At 39.1% G+C, this 16,498-nt stretch overlaps 1 protein-coding gene across 3 annotated transcripts in view; it reads left to right on the top strand.

Annotated features, from left to right (window-relative positions):
• Positions 1-16,498, top strand: part of LOC132806698 (probable E3 ubiquitin-protein ligase HERC1) — a 343,050-nt gene that overhangs the window by 288,620 nt on the left and 37,932 nt on the right. For all 3 annotated transcript variants that reach the window (XM_060821274.1, XM_060821268.1, XM_060821283.1), the window contains 9 exons: positions 3,378-3,486; positions 3,981-4,127; positions 4,490-4,591; positions 6,546-6,719; positions 7,651-7,935; positions 9,949-10,014; positions 10,203-10,328; positions 11,570-11,708; positions 16,165-16,346. In XM_060821274.1, coding sequence (XP_060677257.1) covers positions 3,378-3,486; positions 3,981-4,127; positions 4,490-4,591; positions 6,546-6,719; positions 7,651-7,935; positions 9,949-10,014; positions 10,203-10,328; positions 11,570-11,708; positions 16,165-16,346 — 1,330 coding nt within the window. The remainder of the gene's footprint in view (positions 1-3,377; positions 3,487-3,980; positions 4,128-4,489; positions 4,592-6,545; positions 6,720-7,650; positions 7,936-9,948; positions 10,015-10,202; positions 10,329-11,569; positions 11,709-16,164; positions 16,347-16,498) is intronic.

The following is a 16,498-nucleotide window of genomic DNA, read 5'->3' as shown; positions in this document are numbered from 1 at the left end:
AGTTGACCTCTCATTAGCCTCGATTCTACTTTCCTGGTCACTCTCCATAGCCCTTCAATTTGAAGCTAATTAAAAATCTGTCTCTCTTCTCAAATTCACTCAATATCCTGGCCACCTCCTCATTTGGGGTAGTGAATTCCACAGTTTTTCCTCCTCATCTGTGTTTTAAATCTGCTACCCCTTATCCTAAAACTATGCTCCACAATAAGAAACATCCTTTTTATCCACTTTGTCAATACCCTTTAGTATTTGATATACCTTCTCTCATTCTTCTAAACTCTAGAGAATATAGGCCTAAACTGTCCAACCTTTCTTCATAAGGCAAACCCCTCACATCTAGAATTTATTTAGTGAACTTCCTCTGAGCTGCCTCCAAACCACCTGCATCCATCCTCTCAACTAAGTGAGCCAAAACTGCACACAATACTCCAGTAGTCATCTCACTAACGCCTTTTACAGTTACAGGAACATTTTCTTACTTTTATACTATTTATTTGGCCATAAATGCCAAAATTCCACTTGCCTTCCTTATTAACTGCTGTACATGTTTGTTAGTTTTCTGTGATTCATGCACATCCAAATTCCTCTGCACCAAAGCGCACTAATGTTTCTGTTTAGAAAATAAATTGCCTTTCTATCCTTCCCACCAAAATGGATAAGCTCACACTTATGCACATTAAACTCACCTTAGGGGGAGGCAGTGGCCTTGTGGTATTATAAACACTGACCATTAATCCAGAGGCCCAGGTAATGATCTGGGGAGCCCAGTTCAAATTAAACCATAGCAGATGGTGGAATTTGAATTCAATTAAAAAAAACAAAAAAAAATCTAGAATTAAGAATCTAATGATGACTATGAATCCATTGACAGTTGTTGGAAAAAAAACCCATCTATTTCACTAATGTCCTTTACGGAAGAAAACTGTCATCTTTACCTGGTCTGGCCTGCATGTAACTCCATGCTTGCTTGACTCTTAACTACCCTCTGGGTAATTAGGGATGGGTAATAAATGCTGGTCCTATGCCTTCATCCTGTGAATAAATTAAAACAAAATCTGCCAAATTTTGTGCCTAATCACATGCCCTATCCATATCCATTTGTAAAATTCTTATTCCTTCATTGCAACTTACTTTCCCACCTACTTTAGCATCGTGTGCAAATATGGCTATCCTTCCTTCTATCCCAGTCATTACTCAGAATACAGAGTTATACAGCAGGGAAACAAAGCCTTCGTTTCAGCCAGCCCATATTGACCAGAATCCCAAACTTGACAAATTCCACCTACCAGTGCTTGGTTCATGTCCCTCCAAGCATTTCTTATATTAACAGAAATTATAAGTAGTTGGGGTATGAAGACCAAACCACTAGACACATCTTGCCAACCAGAAAAAGGATCTATTTATCCCTACTTCAGTCTCCGTTCCTTTTTATAGAATGGCTTTATATTAGCATTTCCCAAAGGGAATTTTGGAATATTATAAATAATGTATCTACTATTTCTGCTGCCACTTCCTTTAAGCCCCCAGGATGTAGGCCATCAGGCCCAGGGTACTTATCTGTCTTTAATCCCAGTCATAGCTATCTACTTTTTCCCTTGTGGTGATTATTGTTCCCTTTTAACTTCTTCATGTCACGCAATACCAGGCAAAGATTCTCTCCCAAAGGGAGATTCTAACCATCACTCCTTGACATTAGTGACATTAGCAAAACTAAATCCTTGTCATCAATGCCTTAGTGTTACCATTGACCAGAAGCTTGCCAAATAAATGCAGTGGCTACAAGAACAGTCCAGAGGATAGGAATTCTGTAAGGCATAACTCACCTCCTGCAAGCCAGGCAATATCAGGAGGTGCAGGAGTCGACATTTTGGGTCTAAACTCATCAAACCACTCCTGATGAAGGATCTCAACTCAAAACATCAACCTCTCCACCACCTGATGCTGCTTGGCTTGCTGTGTTCTTCCAGCTTTCTGTTTATCCACTTTTGGATTCCAGCATCTGTAGTTTTTTTTTGCTTACAAAAGAGAGTCTCATGACTCTCCAAAAACCTGTCTACCATTTACAAGCCCCAAGTTAGGAGTATGATGGAATACTCCCTACCTGACTAGCTGAGTACAGTTTCAACAACACCATCCATGACAAAGCAGCATCTTGATTGACACCGCACTCTGAAACATTCACGCTCTCCAACACCAATTGCCTGTAGTAGCAGTGCATGCCAAAAGTTTAACAAGGCTCCTTGAGAGCATCGTCCACATGCATGAGCACTACCACCTAGAAGAACAAGGGCAGCAGACACTCGGGAATACCACCACTTGTAAGTTCCCCTCCAAGCCTCTCATCATCCTGACTTGGAAATATTTTGCCATTTGTTCCTTGTCACTGGGTCAAAATCCTGGAATTCCCACCCTGATAGCATTGAGGATCTACCTACACCTGTTCGCAACAATTTGAGACAGCTTGGATTCAACTCTCACCTACTCTGGAGATGTGTAATAACATCTCTGAACAGGTTGATTAGACAAATAGGTTAAATTTTTAAACATTTATGCATCTTTTGCTTACAATTCTCCTGACAATTAACAATTGGTGCCTAATTCCTACCAAAGGGTACCTAAACCCCCTCCCACTGCGTAACTGACACTCTCCTTCCCCTGAGAATGCATGACCTCTAACCTAAAGTGTCATCAGATCAAATCAATAGCATTACCATGGCGCTCGAAGGGATGACCTAACTAAACAAAAGAAATGCACTGCACACTCCCTCATAATGGGATTACTAAAATGGGATGTGAATCGAGAGACCTGACCATTTAAATGCCTACACATGAAGCCCAAATCAACTTCATTCCAAACTCTGGGGAAATGGGAAGTCCTGTGTTCGGGAGGTGGGACATGTGTTTTCAGCCATTATTTTCACACACTTTCGACTCGGGGCATGCATGAAGCATCTGCCAGGCAAGCCTTTCTCACCATCAGCCAACTTCCAGTTTGATGTTTGTTTGAAAGTTCTGGTTATGTGATATTCTGCCCAATGGCTTTGACCATCTGCTCAGGGGGTTATCTGACAACATTTGCCATCTCCTTTTCGCACAGAGCTTCATGAACTATATGTGCAGACCATAGCCAGATAGTCTTCTGTTCAAAGGTGTTTGTCTGCACTGACTTGCGCAAACAATTGGTTTCATTAGTGTGTGTGTGACTTATCTACAGAAATATGCTTCTGCAGACTCTAAAGGACCAAACCCCTCCTTTCCAACCTCATTCCTGAAAACAGCCAGGAAGGTGAAGGTTTTGCTAATTACCTTCAATTTTTTAAGATAGCATTCATTTCTAATTATTATTAGAAAATAAAGCTTGAATGTCTTCCTCCCAGGGGTTGTCAGAATGGCTTAGTTTATGTTTGGACACTACCACAAGGTGGCACTGCTGTATCATTACCAAACCTCTTGCATTCTCCTGATGTCCACGAAAGACATGTTGAGGTAAGACGCATAGATTTTTTTATTTGTGTCAGCAACTAAAGTGGTATGCTTTTGAAGAATATGACTTTTGAAATGTCAGTGCTGTAATGTGGGAGACATGGCAGCCAACTTTCACACAATAACCTCCTACAAACAATATGGCTATGACCAGATCATCTCATTTTTGTGATTGGATTGAAAAATGCATGTTGGGGATAATTTCTCTGCGCTTCTTCATGGGATCATTTAGAGCCACCTGACAGGACAGGCTGCCTCATCTGAAGGACAGCACCTCTCACAGTACTATTGTAACCGTTTGCATTTGATTTTTGTGCTTCTCCTGGATTGGGGTTAGAGTTCCAACCTCTCACTCTGAGGCATGAGTGCCACCAACTCAGCCACAGCTGTAGTATAGATTGAGTGTTTTTCATCTATGTTGATTTATTACATCTGACTAGAGACTATAATTCTCTTGAGCAATAATTACTTTCTAATGTAAACTTTTCATTTGGTAGGAAAAATTTCAATTCAGAGGTAGAGCCAAATGTGTGTTTCGTCTGAACGCTCATATAACTGCAGTGATGCTGGTGTCCTTCAATACTGATGGTTTAACACTTTTATCTGGAGGGATTGGGGGTCTGATAAATATCTGGTCTTTGCAGGTAAGGATTTTAATAATATTCCATAAATTAATATTCTGATGCTCACAAGTACAAAGGAGTAATGATAAGGATTAGAAAGCTTAAACAAAATGTTATTGCTGATAAAAATTGGAACTATTTTGGAAGACAGTTTCATGTCTCTTATAAAGTAGCAAATCAGGTTTTTTACATCATATCTTGTCAAAGTTCTTGGGAAATTAGAAAAAGATAGGCAGAGTGTTTTAGAATTTGGCAGCCTCTGTTGTTTTTTCTGAAATTTCATGATAGAGAGAAGCTTTATATTTCCCAATTCTTGATGAATTGAACAAGTGGATTGTTACAAATTAATATTTGTAGCTGCTTTTTCTATGTTTACTTCTCAGGATGGTTCAGTTCTACAGACAGTGGTGACTGGTTTGGGATCAGTAGTTGGTGTAGCCTGGATTCCAGATATTGGTGTGGCAGCTTGCTCCAGCAGATCAAAGGTCAGTTGGTCATATTTCTTTTAAAAAGACAACATTCCAGGTCTGGAAGGCTTGAGTTATAAAGAAAGACTGGATATGCTGGCACTTTTTTCAGTGGAATGTAGGAGGTTGAGCGAAGACCTTATAGAAGTCAATAACGTAATGAGGGGTATAGATAGAGTTAATGGTAGCTGTGTTTTCCCCAGGATGGAGGATTTCAAGACTAGGGGGCACTTTTTAAGGTGAGAAAAAGGAGATTTAAAGAAGACATATGGGGCATTTTTTTAAACTCAGTGTGAAACGTAACATTAACAATCCCTAATGACAAAAAGAAGGAGTTTGTATGTATCACACCTTTCTCAGGACACTCCAAATCCAATGAATTTTTTTTGTTGAAGTGCTGTCGTTGTTGAGAAATGAGGCAGCTGATTATCACACAACCAAGTACCACAAACAGCACTGAGGTAAAATGACCAAGTAATCTGTTGCAATAATGTGGAGTGAAAAAATAATTTTGACCAGGACACCAAGACAATCCCTGCTTTTCTTGATTGAGCACAATAATGTTAGAGACTTGGAATCACAAGGGTTGTTTATATCCAACTGAGAGAATTATTTATGGATTGAAAGATAGCACAACACTCGTTCAGATCTACATTGAGGTCTTAACCTACATTTATGTGCTTAAGTTTCCTAAATGAGAATTGGACCATCACTTTATAATTCAGAGCTGAAGGCCAGTATCAAACCTGAAAGTTTAAAGTCAGCTTGTGGTGATGTATTAGATAGAAACAGGAGTAGATGGGCTCTTTAACCTGTTGCACCGTTGATGGGCTTATATGCGACCTAACTTCATTTATGCTTCTGTGCGACCTTTTTCTTTGCATTCGTTCATGAGGTTTGTCATTGGCAAGACTATCGTTTACTATCCACTCCTAACTACACTTGAAAAGATGGTAGTGAACTGCCATCTGAACTTCAAGCACACCTGCGGTGCCATTAGGCATGTTTTCTAGGGTTTTGACCCAGATACCGAGTCCGGGAGCATTCAGGCACTGGTGATCCATGTATCTACTACTGTGGTCATAGGTTTAGAAGGAGCTTTGGCAAGTTGCTAACATGCCTATTTTAGATAATTAACTTGCAATTATTGTACCCCGATGTCAGAGAGAGTGAAAGCCCAGTTTTTGATCATATCCGTAAATAACTTTGGATAATGAAAACATATTAAACTTATTAAAAATTTACAACTGTTCAAGCTTTTTGTGGAAGATGGTTTCAGACTTTTACCATGTTTTGCGCATACAAGACCTGAAATGTCTGCTCCTAATTTCAATGCTGGGAGCAATCACAGGCTTGCCAGTTTCTCCACTGAACTGAAGTCCCTAAACCTTGGAATCAAATCTCCTCTCCAAGACTTAGACCTCTTTCCATCAGAATCCAGGCCAGATTCTCTTCATAGTTTGGTGGAGATCAAAAGAGAAATTTAATAATGTGATTTAGTACAGAAAGGAATAGATGATAAAGCCAGATGAAACTGGGAAGGGAACGTGAACTTGTGATAGTGATAGAGAAAATCCAATTAATCTTGAGCTAGAAAGGTAAAGAAAATGAGGAGTAATTATTTAAATTACTATGAGAGGAAGAGGAAAAGATAATGTTATAAATTGAGTATTAGAATATAAATTATTGATTGATTTCTTCTGTTGAGCAGAGGAAAGAAAGAGATTATTTAAACTGAAAAAGGGGGATCCAGAAGCATCCACACCACTTCATTTGGTGTGGGTGGGACAGGGAAAGATTCTAAACTAGTCAACTACTATAGGAGATCCATTAACAATACAAAAATAAAGATTTATTTAAATATCTGTTTTGTAATGCTATTAATGAAGTCAAAAACATGAGATGTGTTAATATTCACTCTTTTTTTTGGAAAGTATGTTAAATTTTGTCTATATATTTCCCCTTCTGCTAGGATGTCCTCTTAATCAGGTGTTGTCCAGAGTGGATCTCTCAGAACCACATTCTAGCATCCTGCCGAATGGCTCTCCGAGCACAGGGTATCATAGGACTGAATAAGGCTCCTTGTATGAAAGTTTTTATCGAAAGATTGTATTTGCTGCTGCGTACACAGTATGCCTATGAAAAGGTAATCCAATTACACAATTTGCAATAAAAAAAGTATGTGATGAGTTTACTTGCTCTATTATGAAGCAGCTGAGAGGCATGAGTTGGCTTGAACTAGAATTCAAGATTTTGTGGGGTCATTGGGAGTGGGTGAGGAGGTGTGAGGCCTAAGGGCTAATTGGTACAGTTTTCTTTTTTTTTTAAACAACTGAGATAACCTTTGGAGAGGTGATTAACTAGCCAGCACTTTGCACCCACCCTATAGCTGTGGCTTTTCTAAGGGATGGCAGGCACAACTCTGTCACACACGCGCTCCTAAAAGTGAAAACAGCAGGATTTGAGTCTGAGTCCCTCAAAGCAAGGTGGACCTGCCGAATTGGAAAATTTCCTGACTTGAACTACCTGCCTCAGTGGTGAAAATCTACCTATAATTATTGTCATATAGCTGATCAAGTTTAAATTTTGATTTTATTTAATTGCGGGAGCATTTCTGTGGTTTTTATCTTTAAAGTTTTAGTTGAGATTATTTACTTTATGTTCATACACAATTGGCACTTTTGTTGGTTTATGATCAATTGGAAGTAGTGAATTGAAAGAGACTTCTACACATCTTCTTCTTACCCCCACTTACTTTTAATGTCTTGAAAAAGACAAAATAAAACTAGCTGACCTAGATCTGAGATTCTTACCACCTTGGGAGATTGGCTGAATGATCCAATTTCTTTTTGTCATTAATATAGTTATAACAGAATAACTAAATTCTATGGCAATTTGACACAATGATGAATGGTAATCCCTCTGAGTTAATGCTTAAAGAAATGTCATGTTTATCCAAATCTGCAATCTTGCACAAATACAGATCTTTCAGAAAATGCAGGGATCAACCACTCACAAATAAATCTATTGGAATAGTTTCTACAGAATTCATGCGCTTTTTAACTGTCCCTTTCCAGCCACATGTGACCTGTGGAGATCAACTCGTACATAGTACCTTCCTGCAAAGTTTGGCCTCCCTTACAGTAGGTCTAAGTTTGGACCAGTTCCTTACCAGAACAGCAGAATCACCTCATCATAAGAACAATAACCTGGAACCAGTTTCTCCAGAATGGAGTTGGCTCGCAACTTACTCTGCTACTATTAAGAGTGCCGAAGCTCTTGCCAAAGGAACTGCCTTCCCAGAAACCTTTAGTGTTCCAGAACTCAACCAGGATTCAGGCTCAGAAGTCATCAAAGCACTGGTAGGATTTTACTTTTATGTCTATGCTCCAAATATTCAATTCCATGCTGTCCAAAGCAGCCTTGCTGTCAGTCAATCTTTGATCACTAATGGACAATTGTTTATGGAACCAACTTGACCTGGAATTATCAAAATGAGTCACCAAATTCATGCCCAAATTCTATTGGCCATATTAATTTTTGGAATGTAGGCATTATTGGCAAGGTTTGTGACATTTATCACTTACTCCCCCTGGTTGACGTGAGAACGTGATGGTGAACCACCAGAATTTAGTAATGTTTCAATGCTACGGTTCTGTTTCCATGGCTTATATTTTCAAATAGTATGCAAATATATTTGTTCAGCTGTATGATGTAGAGGTGAGTGGTTTAAATATCCGTAAACAGGTGAATATAAAATATTTTGTTTGAGTAAATAAAGAGAAGAACTTTGTATTGAATTAACCATCTTTCAAGTCCTAACGGTGGTTACGTAGACCAACACAAATGTGCACAGCAAGATCCCATAAATAAGAACAGGATAAATTGCAAACTGGCAGTGCATCAGGGAAATATGTGTGTCTGTTTTTGAATTGTGCCTAGAATCTAATTTTATCTATATAGAAGATGATGGCACTTCAAAAAACACAACACATCTGATAACACAACATTTGTAGTGGCTCAGGTGATAGAGTAGCTTTTTATTTGTCATTCCTACCATATACAATTGACGCAGTAAAAAAATGGGACAGCATTCCTCCAGAACCAAGGTGCTACATGGACAGTACAAACTGCACGATCATACAAAGGACGGCATAAAGTGTATACGTAGTGCAAAACACACGGGTTACAGTGTAATAAAAGAATGATAATTAATAGACATTGTTCTAGCAGCAAGTCGAAGTTGTGTAAAGAATTTCAGATGGAAAAGAGTCTGATCATACTGTGTTAAGGAGCCTGATGGCTTGGTGGATGAAACTTGCACAGTCTGGCCATGAGAGACCGAATGCTAGGGTATCTTCTGATAGATGGCTGAAGGGAGAAGACTTTGAGTGAGAGGTGTGTGGGGTCTTCCACAATGCTCTTAGATATGTTAAAGTTCTGGACTAGAGTTTGAACCTACAGCCTTGTGACTCATGCACACCAATGAACCAAGCTTTGGTTGGTTGGTCTTTGTAACAACACTTGTATCTTTGATACCTTTTACTGACAGCTCACATAAATAGAAAATGTGAAGGCAGTTGAAATTTGAGATTAAATCAAATATTTCACTGATGATAGAAACTTTGCTGACTTTTGCTCATGTGAGTTTCCATTCACACAATCTGATGTTGGTTGATTAATTTAAAAAGCAAGTGTTAGCAGGCTAACCAATTCACCTGGAAGGAATACCTAAGTCTGACACTCCTGTCTCACATGTACATCCCAATAGCAATCAAAAATTGCAGCCAGTGACTTTGATACTCAACTCATTTTCTTTCCCTAATCCAGGGTGTGGAGGTCAGCTGTACTATCAAAAATTGCCAGCACTCTGTCTGTTTGCATCAATTATATTACGACTTTATGTTCAGCACAATCCCAAAATGACTTCACATTGGTGCAAAAGTAAGTGTGAATTAGATCTCAAAATTCACATTTCATAAGCAATGTTGCTTCTCAATATTCAGCAGCTTCTCATTGCAACCCAGTTAACAATACACCCTCCTCACAAAAATGGTTCACCCACTGTCAGTTCATTAAATAATCTGCCAATTTGCAAACAGTGTGAGCATTGCCTAAACACAGGTATAAGGCAGCGGGTCTAGGAGAAGAAGGAACAAAAATGGAGGGTGAATTAAGTCAATTAGGGATATTCTATAGAAAATAAACCCTTTGTAGTAGTAGCAAAAATAAAATTTCATTATTTTAAACTGAGATTAATAGCTGTACTTTTTGAAGCCCCAAATTATAAATGTAATAATGAACTGACATTTATAAAATAATCACTTGTTTAACTATTCAAGATATCATCATCAGTAAATATTTTCATTTCACAGGAGAACAATAAGTGGAGTTGCTTAATGGATGAGCAGCTTATGACTTGGGCTACATCTAAACCAGAGGTAAATTATTAACATATTTGCAAGATCCCACAACAAAATGTGTTATACCTGTTCTGTGACTCTGATGTTTCACAATCTTGATTGTTACTTTCTCAAATTTGCTTTCTCAGTGAGATGCCACACAATGCCCTAAAATAAGTTTGACAATACCAGCACCTAAAGTCTAACCTTAATCATTTGAATTTTAGGACTGGCAGCTTGGTGGTAAAAGTGAAGTGTTTTTATGGGGAGGTGGACGTCATGGACAGTTGGCTGATGCTGGGAACAGTGCTTTAGTACCTGCACTTGCTCCATCACTGACACAGGCTTTGCAGGTGAAGTAATTGATTTTCCTGAATTCCATCAAAAATGATAAATGAGCATGAAGTTATATGTAGTTCACTTAATCAAGTATAATATTTTATGACCACATCACGTTTAGAAATAGAGACATTCTAAATTACTACTTGATGTTACATGTGCATGTATTTATAGGAAATGATTTTAATTGTAATTCCGAATACTGTTGGCAAAATTACAAGCTCCTTAAATGAAACCTTTGTTCAATGATTTTTGTATGTAATTATGGTAATTACCACAAGACACATGATAACCTGAAATGTGTGCATTAAGCCTCATAGCAAAGTTGCCATTGTCTGAACAGACCATTGGGCTGCTGTTTCATCAGAGAGAGATGACTGGTGATGGTTTAACCTGAGAGTCGCCAGACCTCAGGCAAGAGGAGAGGTTGAGGAAGAGAGCCCTTCATGGTAACCTCAGCTGATGTAGGAGTTGAACCCACTCTGTTGGTATCACCCTACATTGCAAACCAGCTATCCAGCTAACTGAACTAACACCCCTCCCAGCATTCAGCCTTATACACGAACCGAGTTACAATTTTTTTGCCCTTCATTTATTGAATGGGTTTATGAAAAATGTTATTTGCAATTATTACTGTTAAGTCATTTTACAGAAAGACTGTGCAGATCCTGTCTAACCTGCTGAGAGCATTTCCAGCCTATTCTGTTTTTTTAATTGTGATTTTTAAGTTAATTAAATTGGAAATGAAATCCAAGGTAGATTGATGTGGGAAAGGATGATGAACGAGCAAACATTAGTGCAGGACATGGACAAGCTAATAGAAGACAGTCGAAAAGACCCTTGAATAATCAAGTCTGGTGAGGACAAAAGAGTGAATGGTAGCCTGTCCACCACCTTTACTTGGGTATGAGTACAATGAACTCTGTTTGTATGAAGCTTCTATTTTAGAGACATCTTGTGGCCATGATGAAACAAAGATAATTCTGAAAATAGGATATTCTACCTGGTGTGGTAATTTCTGAGACCTGAGTCTGATGACATGAAGCGTCATCAAAGATTTGGCACAATGGGCCAGATGTTCCTAATCTGTCCTGATTCATGCATTGATTTCACATAGACACCACTATTACATTTGATTCAAGTCTTTATCACATCTACAAAGCCATTGTCTAATTTTCTTTATCTATCTATAATGTAATCTGATGCATTGTGTGATAAAATTGTTGTATAACTATTGAATTCTTCCTGTGACTAGGTGGTGTGTGGACAGAACTGTACATTCCTTGTTCAGGCAGATGGGACAGTTGTAGCTTTTGGGGAAGGTAGTTATGGACGCTTGGGTCAAGGAAATTCTGATGACCTTCACACTCCTACTGTTATTGCAGCATTGCAGGGTAAGCGTATGCAAAGCTTTAACTTTATATATTGTCAATATTTTGTTTCATACTCCATTAACTATCAAAGGGAAATCAGGAGGGCAAATAGCATTAAGGAGAATTCAAAGAGATTCTGTAAGTGCAATAAGGGAGAGAACAGGATCCCTTGAAGATCAAAGTGGCCATCGATGTGTGGAACCATAGGAGATGGATGAGGTATTAAGCGAATGTTTCTCATCAGTATTTGCTCTGGTGAAAGAATGGAAGCTCTTGTAATTGGGGAAATAAATACTAATGTCTTGAAAAGAGTTCCTATTGGAGAAGAAGTGATGGTGGAGGCCTCATAAGGGTGGATACATCCACAGGACCTGATCAGGTGGGAAGCTAAGGAAGAGATTGATGGGCCTCTGAGATATTTGTATCATTAACAGCCATGGGTAAGGTGCTAGAAGACTGGGAGACGGCTAATGTGGTGTTCATGTAATATAAGAAAGACTGTAAGGAAAACCCAGGGAACTATAGACCGGTGAGCGTAACATCATTAGTGGGTAAGTTGTTGGAGGGGATTCTGACAGACAGGAGTTACATGCTTTTGGAAAGGCTTGCACTGATTAAGAATAGACAATATGACTTTGTGCAAGGGAAATCATGTCTCACCAATTTGAGTTTTTTGAAGAAGTAACAAAGAAGACTGATGAAGGCAGAGCAGTAAACGTTGTCTATATGGAGTTCAGCAAAGCTGGATTGTTTAGTAGGGTCAGATCACATGGGATCTGGGGAGTCTGGATAATTGGATACAAAATTGGCTTGAAGGTAGGAGACAGAGAGTGATGGAGGGATGTTTTTCACACTGGATGCCTGTGAGCAGCAATGTGCCACAAGGATCCATGCTGGGTCCACTGCTTTTTTGTCAGTTATATAAACGATTTAAATGTGAAAAGAGGAAGTATGGTTAGTAAGTTTGCCCCAAGGTAGGTGGTTTTGTGGGCAGTGAAGAAGATTATCTCAGAAATACAACGGAACATTCATCAGGTGGGCCAATGGGCTAAGGAGTGACAGATGAAGTTTAATTTAGATAAATATGTGGTGTTGCATTTTGATAAGGCAAACCAGGGCAGGACTTATACACTTAACATTAGGGCCATGGGGAATGTTACTGAACAAAGAGACCTAGAGATGCAGGTCCATAGTTTCTTCAATGTGGAGTTGCATGTAGACAGGGTGATGAAGAAGCTGTTTGGCAAGCTTGCCTTCGTTGATCAGAACATTGGGTATAGGAGTTGCAACTGTACAGGACATTGATGAGGCCACTTTTAGAACACTGCGTATTACTCTGATCACCCTTCTATAGGAACGATGTTGTTAAACTTGTGAAGACGCAGAAAATATTTGCAAGGATGTTGCTGGGATCAGAGAATTCGAGTTATATGGAGAGGTTAAATACACTATTCCTGTATACCCTGGAGCATCCAAGACTGAGGGATGACCTTAAGGAGGTTATAAAGTCCTCAGCAGCATGGAAAGGGTAAATAGCCAAGGTCGTTTTCCTAGAGTGGGGCATGCCAAAATTAGAGGGCATAGGTTTAGGGTGAAGGAGAAAGATTTTAAAAGGACCTTGAGGGCTAACTTTTTCACAAAGAAAAGGGTGCATGTACGGCATGAGCTGTCAGAGGAAGTAGTGAAGGTAGGTACAAATACAAGCTTAAAAGGCATTTGGATGGGTTTATGAATAGGAAAGGTTTGGAAGGATATGGGCCAAATGTTGACCAATGGGATTAGGTCAGGTTGGGATATCTGGTCGGCACAGACAAGTTAGACTAAAGGGTCAGTTTCTGTGCTGTATGTCTCTGTGGGGTTGGATTGCTGTACAGTGAGATTATCCCAATATCTTAGCATTATAGTTAATAAGATCAGCAGGGATTTATGGCCTTGATGGATTTTCCCTACACACTTTCACACCAACATCTGGGCTAAATAGCAGAATGATAAAAATGTTACAATGCAAAAGAGGCTATTCAGTCCATTGTGTCTCCACTGGCTCTCCAAATAAGCATCATGGTTTGGTGTCAATCCTCTGACTGTTCTCCATGCTATTGTTTTCTAGTTAAAAAATTCATGTGTTGCCCTCTTGAATGCTTCAATTAAATCGGCCTCCTCCATACTTCCAAACATTGCATTCCAGACCTGAACCATTCAGCATGAAATTTTTTTCTTGCATCACTTTTGCATCTTTTACAAACCACAATTTTTAAACATTCATTCACAGGTTGTGCGCATTACTGGCTAGGCTAATATCTTTTGCCCATCCCTAATTGCACAGAGTAGATTGAGATCCAAGCACATTGCCGTATCATCATCATAGAGTCATACAACGTGGAAACAGACCTTTCGTCCCAACTCACCCATGCTAACCAGGTTTCCTAAACTGAAATATTTTCATTTGCTTGTGTTTGGCCCATATCCTTCCAAATCTTTCCTATCATGTACCTGTCCAAATGGCTTGTAGATCTGGATGTAAGTTTGCTCACTGAGCTGGGAGGTTCATTTTCAGACGTTTCTTTGCCAAATTCGGTAACGTCATCAGTGAGCCAGAGCTTCACCAAAGGCTCACTGATGATGTTACCTAGAATGGTCTCGTAACATCTGAAAATGAACCTTCCAGCTCAGCGAGCAAAATTACATCCAGACCCTCATCCTGAGCTACAAATCTTCTCCAAACTCATTGTCTTGTGAATGTTGTGACTGTATCCACTTCAACCACTTCCTCTGCTAGCCCATTCCATATACCCACCACCCTCTCTGGGGGGAGAAGTTGTCCCTCATGTCCCTTTTTAAATCTTTTCTCTCGAACCTAAAGCTGTCTCTGGAGTCACGTTTAAGCCAAACCAGGTGAGGATGATAGATTTCCTTCCTGAAGGACATTAGTGAGACAGATGAGTTTTTTTTTTAAGGACAATAGTTTCATTATCATCAGTAGATTGTTAATTCCAAACTTTTTTTTTAAACTGAATTAAAATTTCACCATCTCCTGTGGGGTAGGACTGTGTGCCTTGCCACTCTAGATGATTTTACAAGTGGCAACAGTTTCTTCCAGTCTTATTCAGACTTCTCATGATTTTAAAAATTCTATCTAATCTCCTCTTAGTCTTTTGCTCTCCAAGGGGAATAATCCCGACCTCTTCAATTTATCCTTGTCGCTGAAGGTGCTCATTCCTGGAACCATAATTGTAAATCTCCTCTGCACTCTCTCCAATGCATGCATATCCTTTCTGAAATGTGGTGCCCAGAGCAATATTTGGCAAGTATCTTATACAATATCAACAACATTTCCTTAATTTTGTGCACTATGCCCCTATTAATAAAAGTCAGAATAGTATATGCTTGCTTTAACTCCTCTTTCCATCTATCCTGCCACCTTCAATGATGTGTATACGCGCACACATGCACACACCCCTCTCCATGTGCTCCTGGGAACTCTTTTGAATTTTACCTATTATTTTGTACTATGTGTTCATGTTTTTCCTACCAAAATTTATTACTTCACACTTTTCTGCATTGAACGTCATCCCACCTGTCTGCGCATTCCCAACCTGAAAATATCCTTTTGAAGTTCTACATTGTGCAAGGTTTGTATAATTTACAAGTTTTGAATTTGTTCCCTGCACAGCAAGGTATAGATCAACTATGTGTATCAGGGAAAGCAAGGCTCCCAATATCAACCCCTGGGGAATTCCATTACACATCTTCCTCCTAAAAATATCCATTGACTATTGCTGTCTGTTTCCTGTCCCTGTAGCAATTTTATATCAATGTTGCTAATGTCACTTTTATTCTACAAGCTATGACTTCTCTCACAAATCTGTTATGTGGCACTGTAACACATGCTTTCTGGAGCTCTATGTACATTATATCTGCAGCATTACCCTCGCCAACTCCATTTGTCACCTCTTTAAAAAACATCTCCAGCAAGTAGTTAAACAGTTAAACCTTTGGAAATCCATGCTGGTTCTTCCTAACCAATCCACCATGTGACTACTAATGCTCTCCTGAATAACTGTTTCTAAATCTTTCACACTAAAGAAGTGAAGTTGTACAGTAATTGTAATTTGCACTTTAGCTCCAGTGCTTGTTGTGAAGTACCTTGACTTTGGGCAACCTCTGGTCTATATGAAATCAGGGCTAAATTGCTGAACTTGTAGTGGAATACCAAAAATATGGAAATAACTCCTGGCACAATGTCATATGATGTTTTTCTGAACTTCAACAAAATAGATCTACAATGCATATGCTTCAAATATTTTCTGAATAAACGTTGAGGTTTTATAGTGTATTAATGTACAGAACATTTTTGCTTTGTGGCCTGTTATGGATGTAGTCTTATTGTTTCAGACCGTTGCATCCCATGCCTCCTCATTGCCCAATCTTCTGTTTTTTGGTTCCAGCAAAAGTTCTCATTGCTCTGTTCCTTTTCCAGGTTATGTTGTAACTCAGTTAGTCACTTCGTGTGGATCAGATGGTCATTCTATGGCTTTAACCGAGAGTGGGGAAGTTTTCAGCTGGGGAGATGGTGATTATGGAAAGCTTGGACATGGAAATAGTGAAAGACAACGCAGACCTAGACAAATTGAAGCACTGCAGGGAGAAGACGTAGTGCAGGTATATCCTTATTATTCACACAGTGAAAAGAATAGAGTAACTACTTTTGATTAAGGATTTTTCATATTGTTCTCTTCCCTGTACTCTCATCACTTACCATCTGTGGCTAAGAGAATGGAATGCAGATTTACTTTTAATGCCAGGAGTGGCCT

The sequence above is a fragment of the Hemiscyllium ocellatum genome, chromosome 1 (genome assembly GCF_020745735.1).
Source record: "Hemiscyllium ocellatum isolate sHemOce1 chromosome 1, sHemOce1.pat.X.cur, whole genome shotgun sequence".
Lineage (NCBI taxonomy): Eukaryota > Metazoa > Chordata > Chondrichthyes > Orectolobiformes > Hemiscylliidae > Hemiscyllium > Hemiscyllium ocellatum.
The sequence above is the reverse complement of the archived record's forward strand: the minus strand, read 5'-3'. Positions and strand labels throughout refer to the sequence as shown.